A 12,242-nucleotide genomic window follows, 5' to 3' on the forward strand; every position below is an offset into this window, starting at 1 on the left:
TGTACACCAAAGATGAGAGATAGTGTTGTGTTGATGGATGGTTTTTCTGTTTCTTTGCCTTGGAGCTGACTGCTGCTCCTAACGCATACCCAGTTGGTTGGTTGATTGCTTGTTTTAATTAAACAAATGCTAATTTATATCATTTTTAATTGATGTAATGCATATTTTATTTTGTATTTTAAAGGCCGTCAGGCCAAAAATCGGTATATAAATAAGCCATAACATGTAAAAAGAGGAGCGAAAGAACTTTGCAATACTTTTGAGACTAATGGATTTGTTGTGGCATGACTTTCTTAATGAAGCACCTGATGATATAGATGCTTGTCCATGAAAGCTCACACAGCAGCACTTCTTTGTGGGTTCATCCTCACCAACTCTCTCTCTCTCTCTCTCTCTCTCGCAGGTGGATAAAGTTTGAGGAGAAAGTGGAGCAGGGTGGAGAGAGGTGGAGCAAACCACACGTTGCCACGTTGTCCCTACACAGCTTGTTTGAGTTGAGGACGTGTATAGAGAAAGGGTCGATCATGTTGGATCTGGAGGCCTCGTCGCTCCCTCAGGTAGTAGGTAGGTGATCTTGAACGCAGTGCTCTGGACTGTTCTACATCGCAAGAACCAACCTGGTCCGTTGAATGGGATGTTGGATCTGGGCGTGTGTTTATTTTACGCTGCTTTTCAGCAAAACAACAACAGCAACCAAGTTTCCTGGGTTGGGTTGCAGATCAATAAAAACAATATGGCTTCTACCTACGATCTAAAAAGACATAACACAAAAGGAAAATGAATTTTGAGGAAGGAGGAAACAAGCAAACTTGGGTACCAGTTCTTTTAGGTGCAAGTTAATTGCCTACTGGGATGGAAACAGTTCAAGGAGAGGAGGACCAAAAAGTTTCTGGGGTCTCAGCTGTCTTGATAGTGTGCCTGTTCATCTCGTTCAGTATCTTGGATAGTCTACAAGATAGGGGTGGGGGATCTGTAGTCCCCTAGATGCTGTGGGGCTCCTACCTCCCACTTTGTATACCTCTTAGTAGTTTCATTGTTGTTGTTGTTGTTGTTGTTGTTGTTGTTGTTGTTTAAGGATTAAAACACATTAGTGTATAGCGTTGGGCGATATATCTATCCATTGTCCAAAACTGGTTTGAAGTCCATATCGTGATACCAGTTTCATAATTTTTGACCTGCCAATATATTGCAAACCATGGTGTGTGTGTGTGTGTGTGTGTGTGTGTGAGAGAGAGAGAGAGAGAGAGAGAGTGAGAGTGATGCAAATATCACGATGTGTGAAAAACTGTGAAGCCAGCCAGTGCTTCTACAAAGTGCCACCCTTATTTCAGACATCGTGATATATCAGTATATCGCAATGTTTCGCTGGTGGTATATTGCAATGTTGAAAACCAGATACTGCCCAGCCCTCATTGTGTATGCGATCTTACACATACCAGCCTACTCTGAAACCATTTTATTTTATTTCTGTTTACATTGTTTTGCTCCTTTTCTTCTCTCCCTGCCTCCCCCTCTCCCCAAATCCTCGTGTTTGCAGAGATGGTTGTTGACAACCAGATCGAGACAGGCCTGTTGAAGCAAGAGATGAAGGACAAAGTCACTTACACCCTGCTCAGGAAGCATCGCCACCAGACCAAAAAATCCAACCTGCGCTCCTTGGCCGACATCGGGAAGACTGTCTCCAGTGCAAGTAGGATGTTTACCAACCCAGATAATGGTAATGCAGAAGCCAGTGGGCTTTGGCCTTCCCCGTAGAGACCCACCGAAACCCTGCTCCCAACTAACTCCATCACCATCTCATGGCAACGCATCTAACCCCACAAGTAGAGTAGCAGACCATACTGACGGATGTATCAGTTATGGGCTCTGAAGGCTTCTTAATGCTGTGGCGCATCGCTCTAACCATATCTCCGTGGGCTAACTGAGAAAAGACATGGGCGCGCTTCGTTTTCGTTAGTCCGCTTTAGTCAGTCACTTCGGCAAAGCGAAACGCTGAGTAAAGCACCTGGCGTGGCACACACACGAAACGGCAAAACACAAACGACGACGTGTCCTCCGAAATAGAACAGGGCTGCATCCGCACGGCAGCTCATTCCGTTTTCCTGACATTTCCCTAACGGTTAATTTCCTCATTATATTTCAACGTTCATGCGGTGTGAAATCAACTTCCAGAAATGGCTTCCAGGATGAAAAAAAAATCTGTTTGCAAACAACGCGGAATTGAGCGCTAACCTTGCGCTTCGTCCCGCTGTATTCCCGGGAGTGGCTTTTGTGTCACCCGAAAGCTGAAATAGAATGTGGAAATTAGCAGTTAGGGGAACACCAGGAAAATGGGAATGAACTGCCACATGAATGCAGCCTACGACACATCGAGCTATCTAGAATGTGTTAGACTGTAATGGCAGGAGAAAATTGCCCCGAAGTCATTTTGAGTGTTGGTGTGCAGAATAGCAGATGGGCTGTGTAATAGTCCTCTGTGAGCAGGGGTGACTCACCCATGGTCCTCTGGATATTGTAGGACTCCAGCGCCCATCTTCCCCACCAGCATGGTCCATGGTCAGGGATAATGGGAGTTGTAGTCCAGCAGTATCAAGAGGACAGGTCCCACCCCAGGCCCCAGCTCTGGCGGCTTTTGTTAGAGTTCTGGAAAACGAGTGCATTAACTGGAAAGAGAGGGATTAGGTTTCCCCTCTCTATTCCTCAAGGATAAAAGTTCAACAGTTCAATAGTGTTGAGTTGAGAAACTTCAGAAACGCAAAAAAGGTGAACAGAGCAATCCTCAGCTATACAGTGTACAGGTGAAACTCGAAAAATTAGAATATCGTGGAAAGGTTCATTTCTTTCAGCAATTCAACTTAAAAGGTGAAACTAATATATGAGATAGACTCATGACATGCAAAGTGAGATATGTCAAGCCTTTATTTGTTATAACTGTGATGATTATGGCGTACAGCTGATGAGAACCCCAAATTAACAATTTCAACTTTGGGGTTTTCATCAGCTGTGCGCCATAACCATCACAATTATAACAAGCAAAGGCTTGACATATCTCGCTTTGCATGTCATGAGTCTATCTCATATATTAAACTCCAGTAGCTAATGAAAACAATTGCTTACATAAATGGACTTTTCCACGATATTCTAATTTTTCGAGTTTCACCTGTATTACTACAGGGGTACCTCGGTTCTCGAACATAATCCGTTCCAGAAGCCCGTTCGGCTTCCAAAACATTCGAAAACCAAAGTGCGGCTTCCCATTGGTTGCAAGAGCTTCTTGCCCTCAGCGGAAGTCGCGCCGCATCTTCGGGTTCCAAAAAACATTAAAAAACGGAAGCATTTACTTCCGGGTTTTCAGCGTTCGAGAACCGAAATGTACGATAACGGAGGTGTTTGAAAACCGAGGTAACATGACTATTGTGGGAATTAGCATTGCTTAAGGCCCTGCATCCCTTCTGGGATGAGAGGGGACTTTTCTTGCTTCTCAACATGGGAGGGAAAAATAATCTGATTTAAGAAAAGAGGGAGAGAACCACCAAGGCCAAGAATCATGGATTCTCATATGATCTCAACAAAAGATGCAACATGTGGATATTCATCCCCCCCCCCACTTTATTATTCCAAGAAACGTTCCTTCTTGGAACACAAGTGGTAAGTTGCATCTTTTTAATTAAAAAGTACTTGGCTCAAGGCTGTGATAAGCAAAACGTTTTATCTGTTGGGGAACTTCCTCTTGGTAAGTATACAAAGCAGCCTTCGTCAGCCTGGTTCTGTCCAGATGATTTGGACAATATTTCCTACCAGGCCCATCCGGCACAGATGTGCCAGCTGAGCCAGATGATGGGAATTGTACTCCAAAACAGCTGGAAGGCACCAGGTTGAGGAAGGCTGATTTAAAGACTAGGTGTCCAGGACTCCGAAAGAGAGTGGAGACAGGTATTTCTGGCTTCAGTGTAATGCATGCTGCAGAAGCCAGAGCCAGTTGTTGTGAACCTGCTTAAATTCTGACACTACAAGTGGCGCAAGGGCTCTCCATGCAAAGAACAGGAAAGAATGAATTGCATGTAAAAAATAAAAAGAAAAAAAAGAGCATGCTGGGGAGAAATCTTCCAAAATAGCCTGTTACTTTCCTACGAGGAAATTACAATGCATGGGGTTTTTGAATATTTTGCTATTGAACTTCCCACCTGCATACTTTATTGGGGTAGACCTAACATGGCAGCATAATATGATTGCAGATTAGCTGTTGGACTTCAGTTGACCTGCCTTGTTGAACCATAGCATGATCCGAGCCTTTTCAAGATGCAGACTTTAGAAGGCAAAGTGGCTTTTAAGTCCGTGCCCTACCATTCATTTCCTAGTGGATATTAAGAGCCTTAGGGCACAATCCTATGCACACTTTCCTGGAGAGTAGGCCCAGTGGGGCTTATTTATGAGCTGCTGAAGAGAGAGGCTTCTCTCTAGCAAAGAAATGCAGCAAGCTCATTCAGGAGGGAGAGAGCTCTCAGCCCTTCCACTCATTTTCGTGGGCTCATTTAGAAGTCTCTTCTTGCAGATTCGATGCAAGGGTCACAAGATTATGCACGTGAAAGGTCTGGGACACTCTGAAGTGCTTCGCAGCAATGTGTTGCCAAGAGCATGCGTGCAGATGTGGAGCAGACACCTGCTTTGCACGTAAATGGAAGGCACACAAACAAACAAACAAACAAACATCCTGTACTTAAACCTGTGGCCTTCCACAAGTAGACTGAGCAACAAGGAATTACTGTACACACCCCAACAGACGACATAAGGGTGAAGCAACAAGTTGGGCTCAAACCTAAAATCATATGCATGTTACCAAGTATCCGATAAGAATAATTTAAAGGAGCAAAATCGGAGGAAAACAAATAATCGTGTAATTGGTAAAATGGATAGTAAACCTTCCAAGAGTACATCATCTCTCAGTCTTGTTCAACAACCTAGTACAAAACTTTTGAATTCTTTATATACCGTTTATTAAATTCCTGGCCCATCATGAGTGCTTGGTTTTATTTATTCATTATTATTCATGTGTACAGCTCCATTAATGTGCATGGTCAATAAACATAGATCAGTAAAATGAATAAATGAAACACTCACGTGAAACACATTTGATCAAAATTTACCGTTGAAAGCCAGCCCTCCAAAGCAAACAAGTTGCAGTCTTCACTCCCCAGTGTAGATAACCCTGATTTGCATGATGACTTGCTCATATTTTAGGGGGGGGGGGAACCATTCCATGTGGTTCATTCCATATATGTTGATTTAGAATATTCTATAAGTTTGTTGGTATGCGGTGATTTGTAGAAAATCTGTTGCTAAAGCTATGCTGTTTAAATCTGGATCCAATAATTGATTCTGACTGTAAATCTTATGTCCAACCAAGTGGGGCTTTCATTGAATTATGTGGCCAGCATTGTGTACTTTTTGTCTCTAGAGGTGGTTTCACCTATCTAGTGTTTGGCTGCCCTGTCCAATGACAAGTGCTTCTGCTAATTTTTCATATTAATGTAAATTAGTAGCATCTTTAGCAAGGGTCGTGTTCATAAGAGTCCTACATTCTGCTACTTCAGAAGTCAACTTGCTGCAATGCTATCCGGAGCAGCCCTAATAGGGAAGGATAGGAAATTAAACAACTTATGGTTTATCTGAAGCGAGACAAACAATGAGCCTGGGTCCAGATAACATGTTAAGCTTAGCTCCAGGTACCATGGCGGCAGCAGGACTGGGAGAGGAATCCAGTGGTCATAGTTTCCTCTCTTAGTGCAGTTATGCTAAGCTATGGTTTAGCTTAGCGCAGACTTCCTCAACCTTGGCCCTTCAGATGTTTTTGGCCTACAACTCCCATGATCCCTAGCTAGCAGGACCAGTGGCCAGGGATGCTGGGAATTGTAGTCTCAAAACATCTGGAGGGCTGAGGTTGAGGAAGCCTGGCTTAGCATGGCGTGCGAATTATGTCATTGGCAGATTCATGTGGAGGAATGCATTCCCTAAGTTGTTCCCACTTCGCTGATGGGAAACTGAGGTCTGGGAGAAAGTTGCTTGCCGCAGTGAGTCCATAGGAGAAGCTGGATTCTGCAGTCCACACATCCCAAACCCCACCGCTTTGTCCTTTAGACCCCTGGGACGCTAAAATGTTTTATTTGTTAAGAGGGTATTTCAATGCCAAAATGTTCGAGAACCGGGTCCATCCCCAAATGCTGCTCTTTTCCAATCCTTGTGTTTGGTTCCAGGCTGCTTTGCATATACTGCATATTTCTGCATGCTCCATATTTCCCGCAGATCTTTTCCTTCGTGCTTTTGTTTGCTATGGTGCAAACAATAAACTCGGCGCTGTAAACAGATGAACGAGATGGGAGGGAAATGAGGGATTTGACGTAGCAGGGATTTGGTGAGGGAGAAGATGTAAAGAACTGCTTTAATGAGCATTTAGATTTTGGTTTAAGGATATTTTTTACTCAAGTGGGACTTTCATTGGGCCGGTTCTCACCATGGTTTAGCGTTACATGCACAAGCTAGAATAAACCTAGGGTTGCCATACGTCCGGAATTTCAAAGACATATCCGGAATGCTGCTGTCTCTTACAGTGTCTGGGTGGAAATCGGTAAAATGTCTGGGGAAACCCAGGTGTTTGGCAGCCCATGTCGGCTCAAAAATGGCATTTTCCTCTGCGATTTTGAAAAATAGGGGGGGGGGGGAGCGCAACAACTTTTCACTGTTCGTAATATGGCAACAAGCTTCTCTTGTGTGGAATGACCAGTGGGAGAATCTTCTGATGTTTAGTTTTATTTTAAAAGAATGTTGGCTGCTTCTTCTGTATGAACCAGAGACTGAGGTTTAAAACAAACTCTAGTCCTTTTCTAAACAAACGGACTACAATACATGTGTTTTGCTGACTTCAACAACCCTTCAGTTTCTTATCCTGTACAGTGGTACCTCTGGATGCGAATGGGATCTGTTCCGGATCCCCGTTCGCATCCTGAGCAGAACGCAACCCACAGCGCTGTTTCTGCACATGCGTGGGTTGCGATTCAGTGCTTCTGTGCATGCGTGTGACATCATTTGACGTGTCTGCGCATGCGCAAACTGCCGAACCCGTAAGTAACCCATTCCGGTATTTCCGGGTTCGGCGCGTTTGTAACCCTCGCCGTTTGCAACCCACAGCGATCGTATCTAGAGGTATGACTGTATGTAACAACAACCCAGGATTAGTGGAAAGTGAAACGAAATTCTGGCTGCACAGGAGGAGGAAAGGGGAGTGCACAAGCTCAAGACTTTGCTCAGGCTGGTTCTAGCTTGTGCACACAGTGCAGCTAAACCATGGTTTAGTGTTACATGTGAACCGGCTCATTGAATTACGTACGTGGGCATGCTCAGTAGCACTGGTAGAACAGTTGCTAGCAAGGAGAGGCTGAGATAATTCAGAAAAGGCTTGCTGAGACTCTGGTGGGCCTTGAACCAAGAATCTGAGGGTCTGGGAACAGAACGAGTGAGTTCCTGTGGACTCAGGCATCATAGTCCTCTGGAACATGACTGGTCCTATGAGTCTTCTGTATTGGCTATGGCAGTGCTTCTCAAACTTGGATCTCCAGCTGTTTCTGGATGACAACTCCCATCATCCCTTGCTTGCAGGCTCAATGGTAAGGGATGATGAGAGTTACAGTCCAACAACACCTGGAGACCCAAGTTTGAGAAACACTGGGCTATGGTATGGCAGGTGAACAAAGCAGGTCTTTGGGTTGGTGTAGTTCAGGCAGAAGCCAACAACTTGAGCTATTGACCTAAGGACTCCCCCCCCCCCAAATATTGATTCAAAGAGAAATGCCTTAAAAGTTGAGCCAGTAGCCATGCTAGAAATTCTTTTTGACCTCACTGCTGACCTTTAGGATAAAACAATAGTTTGGAAACAGAGAATTTATCATTTATTCATCACGATTACTTATTCAAACTGAAAGTTGTTAAAAATGCATCGAGGCAGCAGTTGACGATAAGGCGTGTTGCTGGACAGAACAATGGGGTTTTATTTCTTTAAGTGTCATTCAGGTTATTCTAAGTAGCAGAGTTTAGAAATAATGAGAGTAGAAAGAAGAACAGAAGGGGAAAGGTGTGTGAAAGAAGAGACGTTTCTCCAGGTGATAGAAATCATTGGCACACTATTTGAAGTGCTACAAAATGGAATACACGCCCCCAATTGTTGTGCATGTTGGCTGTGAGTAACAGCCAAAGAAGCCGCTTTCTTTTTAAATTCTTCAGATGTTTTCTGCGTACCGTTGTCAGGATGCAGATTACAGTCCAGTGACAGCAAAAGATTTGGCCATCTGTTACGACTTTCGGTTGCAGAATTTGCTGTGGTTATTTACACAGAAGCATCCGACAAATGGTCAAAGGCCTGGAAACGATGCCTTATGAGGAACGGCTTAGGGAGCTGGGTATGTTTAGCCTGGAGAAGAGAAGGTTAAGGGGTGATCTGATAGCCATGTTCAAATATATAAAAGGATGTCATATAGAGGATGGTGAAAGGTTGTTTTCTGCTGCTCCAGAGAAGCGGACACGGGGCAATGGATTCAAACTACAAGAAAGAAGATTCCACCTAAACATTAGGAAGAACTTCCTGACAGTAAGAGCTGCCAAGTGGGATTTGCTGCCAAGGAGTGTGGTGGAGTCTCCTTCTTTGGAGGTCTTTAAGCAGAGGCTTGACAGCCATCTGTCAGGAATGCTTTGATGGTGTTTCCTGCTTGGCAGGGGGTTGGAATGGATGGCCCTTGTGGTCTCTTCCAACTCGATGATTCTATGATTCTATGATTCTAACCTGTTCGTTGCTTCATTGGATGTAGGGGTTCAGAAGGAATCCCATTCACAGAATACTAGAGTTGGAAGGGATCCCAAGGGTCATCTAGTCCAACCCCCTTCAATGCAAGAATCTCATCTTAAGGCATCCATGACAGATGGCCATCCAACCTCTGCTTAGAAAGCTCCAGGGAAGGAGAGTGCACAACCTCCCAAGGGAGTCCGTTTCACTGTCAAACACCTCTTACTGCCAGAAAGTTCTTCCTGATGTTTAGTCGGACTCTCCTTCCTTGTAACTTGAATCCATTGGTGGCAAAATAGAACATTGCAGTCCATGTAATGCATTCATTATTGGGCAAACTAGGAATATTTACACTCGGACAGCAAAGCTTACATAGACATTCACTTCCAAAGTCATGGAAAAAAACCACTATTTCTCCCACAAACTACTATTTCAGCTTCAAGTGAGAGATCTTGCTTAATATCTGTACATCTCTACATAGATTGACAAACAGACGCTGCCATAAGTGAGCATTTATTTAACCTGCAGCGCTCAGGTATCAACTCACATCAGCCCCAGCCAGCATGCGCCTGTTTGATTGCTAGGATAAAATCTTAGGAGTAAATGCAGTACTGTCACTCAGAGGTAATATTTTTCAGCCCAGGGCTCATTCCCAGAGGTTAGCTTCCAGATCTTCATTAGCAAGAGAAAAAACAAAAACACAGTTGTATGAATGAGCCACCCTGTCGAAGGCCAAATCCCCACAATTTTGATTTTGAACTAGTTTCCTGGATTGAATCTGAGTAAGTTGTGGCAATTATGTGTCTGCACCATGCCATTTCCTCTTTCTCCTTTTATTTTGAATATTATACACACACACACACACACACACACACACACACACACAGAGAGAGAGAGACGTTCTGCACGTTTGAGGGTTGCAAAAGGGCGAATATTACAAAACACTGAAAATGCACTCAGTGCCACATTTTCTACAAATACATGGCTGCCAAAAGCTGGCAAAACCTAATGTTGGAATGGTCTCTAATTGACGTGCGGATGTGTGTAGCTCTCTGTGGCGCGTTAACAGGAGTGTCTGAATGCTTTTCTGTCTTTAACTCTCTTGCTTCTGCAGTTGCTTTGGCCTTTCTCTTTTCTCCTCCGCCTTAACTCTGCTGTCTTCTTCCTCCTCCTCCTCCTCTTCTTTGCTGCTGCTCTCGAATGTGCACTCTTCCTCCTGCTTGCGACTCTAAAGCCCGCAGCCCGCTTGAGAGTTCTGTGCCCTGCCTTGCAACCCGCACGTTGGATGATGAAATCCGGGTGCAGCGCAGCCCCAGCGTGGGATGGCTAAGTAAGTGGATGGCGGGAAGGGAGTTGCACTTTGCAGGGAAACGGGTGTGCATGAAGGGGGTGTGGTCGTGTGCTGGGGGATCAATCTGGAGATAATGACAACATGCAAAAAAAAGGCGGGCTCCCAAGGAATGAAAGCTCCCAAATACATCTTTGCATGGGGAAAACTGACCCTATCCTTGAACCAGAAACTCTGTGAGCTAAGATGCTTCTGCTACTGCAGACTGCAAGGTTAGGGGGGATGCAACAACATCCCCTGTGACTGGCGGGCAGACGAAGTATCCCAAAACCACCCTTCTAGTTTAGTCTGGTCAACAGAGCTGTACCAGCCACGTGGTTGTTACAAGCCAGTCTTTAGTCCACTGCTCTCCAAACGTCCATCTCAACTCGCTGACCTCAAGGTCCCAGAACTAGACATTCAGGTAGAACTGCCCTCGGCTGTAGCCTGGCCCCCAAACCATCTGTTTGACGTCATATCTAGGTCGGTTCAGCGCAGGACGGCTGCAAAGTTGGGGTGTAGGAACTGATTTCCATGATGCTACTGAACTGAACTCACCAGGCGTCCTTGCGTACATGACCTGATAACTTCCTGCAGTGGTGGTGGTGGAAGTTTTATCACATGTGGAGAGCTACAATTCAACTTCCCTCTCTAACGCAGTGATTGAGGATGTTACCTAGTGACTTGTTAATTCTACCAAGTCATGCCTGAATAGAGGTTTGGATCGTATCTCAACCCAGTATGGAAGCACTACATGCACAAGCTCTGTAATTGATTTTACCCTCTTATTTATTTTGCATAGTCGAAACAAAATAGAAAATTCTTTCCAGTAGCACCTTAGAGACCAACTGAGTTTGTTCTTGGTATGAGCTTTCGTGTGCATGCACACGAAAGCTCATACCAAGAACAAACTCAGTTGGTCTCTAAGGTGCTACTGGAAAGAATTTTCTATTTTGTTTCGACTATGGCAGACCAACACGGCTACCCACCTGTAACTGGATTTATTTTGCATGTTCTTTATGTGACTCAGAGGCAAAAACAAGCTGAAGATGAAGGGAACCTCCATGGGAGTATTATGTGCCCCTAGCTAACCAAATCAGGATGTTTTTGTTTTACCCTCATGTTGATCCTAAATCTGTAGCTCAGTCAACATGCTGCGTCTTGCATCATCATCAGTTAGTAGAGTGAGCAAATCTTTCATCCCTTCTTTCTGTCAACTTTTTGTTTTAGATTTACATAGAAGTTCAAAGTTTTCTGATCAAGGCCTCTGAAAACATAACCTTTAACATGTTAGTGAAATCTCCTGGCTGGCCAGTTGTGATCTTAATGGAATCCAGCCAAAATTAAACACCTGTTGATTCAAGTGGGGGAGAATCAAGAATTTCTCCAAATGAAACTGTTGAGGATAAAAGAGACTGCCATATATACATGTATTCTGCCATTGCTTGGTGTTGGTACTTGCTTTAGCAGATAGCAGCCATCTTATATTGAGCTTTCAGCCACCCTTCATGTAATTGGCAAACTGCCTTGCTCGGGTATCGCTGTGGCCCGAGTCTCTGTGTGTCCCTTATAGTAGGTAAGCAAACGGTGTTTTAACGGACCTTGGTATTGTTCTTGCAGGCAGCCCAGCCATGACGCACAGAAACCTGACTTCCTCTAGTTTGAACGACATCTCTGACAAACCCGACAAAGAGCAGGTAAATCTGGAATTCCTGATCACCATTTCCTTGCAAAGATGTACCAGGAAAGAATGAGATGCTCAGGAGGAGATGAGCACTTTAGGATGAAGGGAAGACGTGAGCAGTTGCAATTTTTAAAGCGCTGGCTGTTTTATGAGGGTATCGTCTTATTGCCAGTGTTGAGTTGAAGGCTCCTGACTTGGTGGTTTGTCACTTTGCCCAAGAGATCCTACAGAATTCTTCCAGCTTTTCAATAGGCCAAAGGAAGCCTGCCTGCCCCTTTCCTGTTGGAGAAGAAAGCTCTTAATTTGTAGAGCTTAATGCAAGTGGTGTTGAAACAAAATAGAACCTAAGGTGCTACTGGAAAGAATTTTCTATTTTGTTTCGACTATGGCAGACCAACACGGCT

The 12,242-nt window shown here is 44.4% G+C and overlaps 1 protein-coding gene across 1 annotated transcript in view; it reads left to right on the plus strand.

The window, feature by feature from the left end:
- SLC4A4 (solute carrier family 4 member 4) overlaps window positions 1–12,242 on the plus strand; it is a 198,023-nt gene that overhangs the window by 116,124 nt on the left and 69,657 nt on the right. The window contains exons 5-7 of the mRNA XM_033160895.1: window positions 404–564; window positions 1,538–1,717; window positions 11,775–11,851. Coding sequence (XP_033016786.1) covers window positions 404–564; window positions 1,538–1,717; window positions 11,775–11,851 — 418 coding nt within the window. The remainder of the gene's footprint in view (window positions 1–403; window positions 565–1,537; window positions 1,718–11,774; window positions 11,852–12,242) is intronic.

Source organism: Lacerta agilis, chromosome 9, assembly GCF_009819535.1.
Source record: "Lacerta agilis isolate rLacAgi1 chromosome 9, rLacAgi1.pri, whole genome shotgun sequence".
Taxonomy (NCBI): Eukaryota; Metazoa; Chordata; class Lepidosauria; order Squamata; family Lacertidae; genus Lacerta; species Lacerta agilis.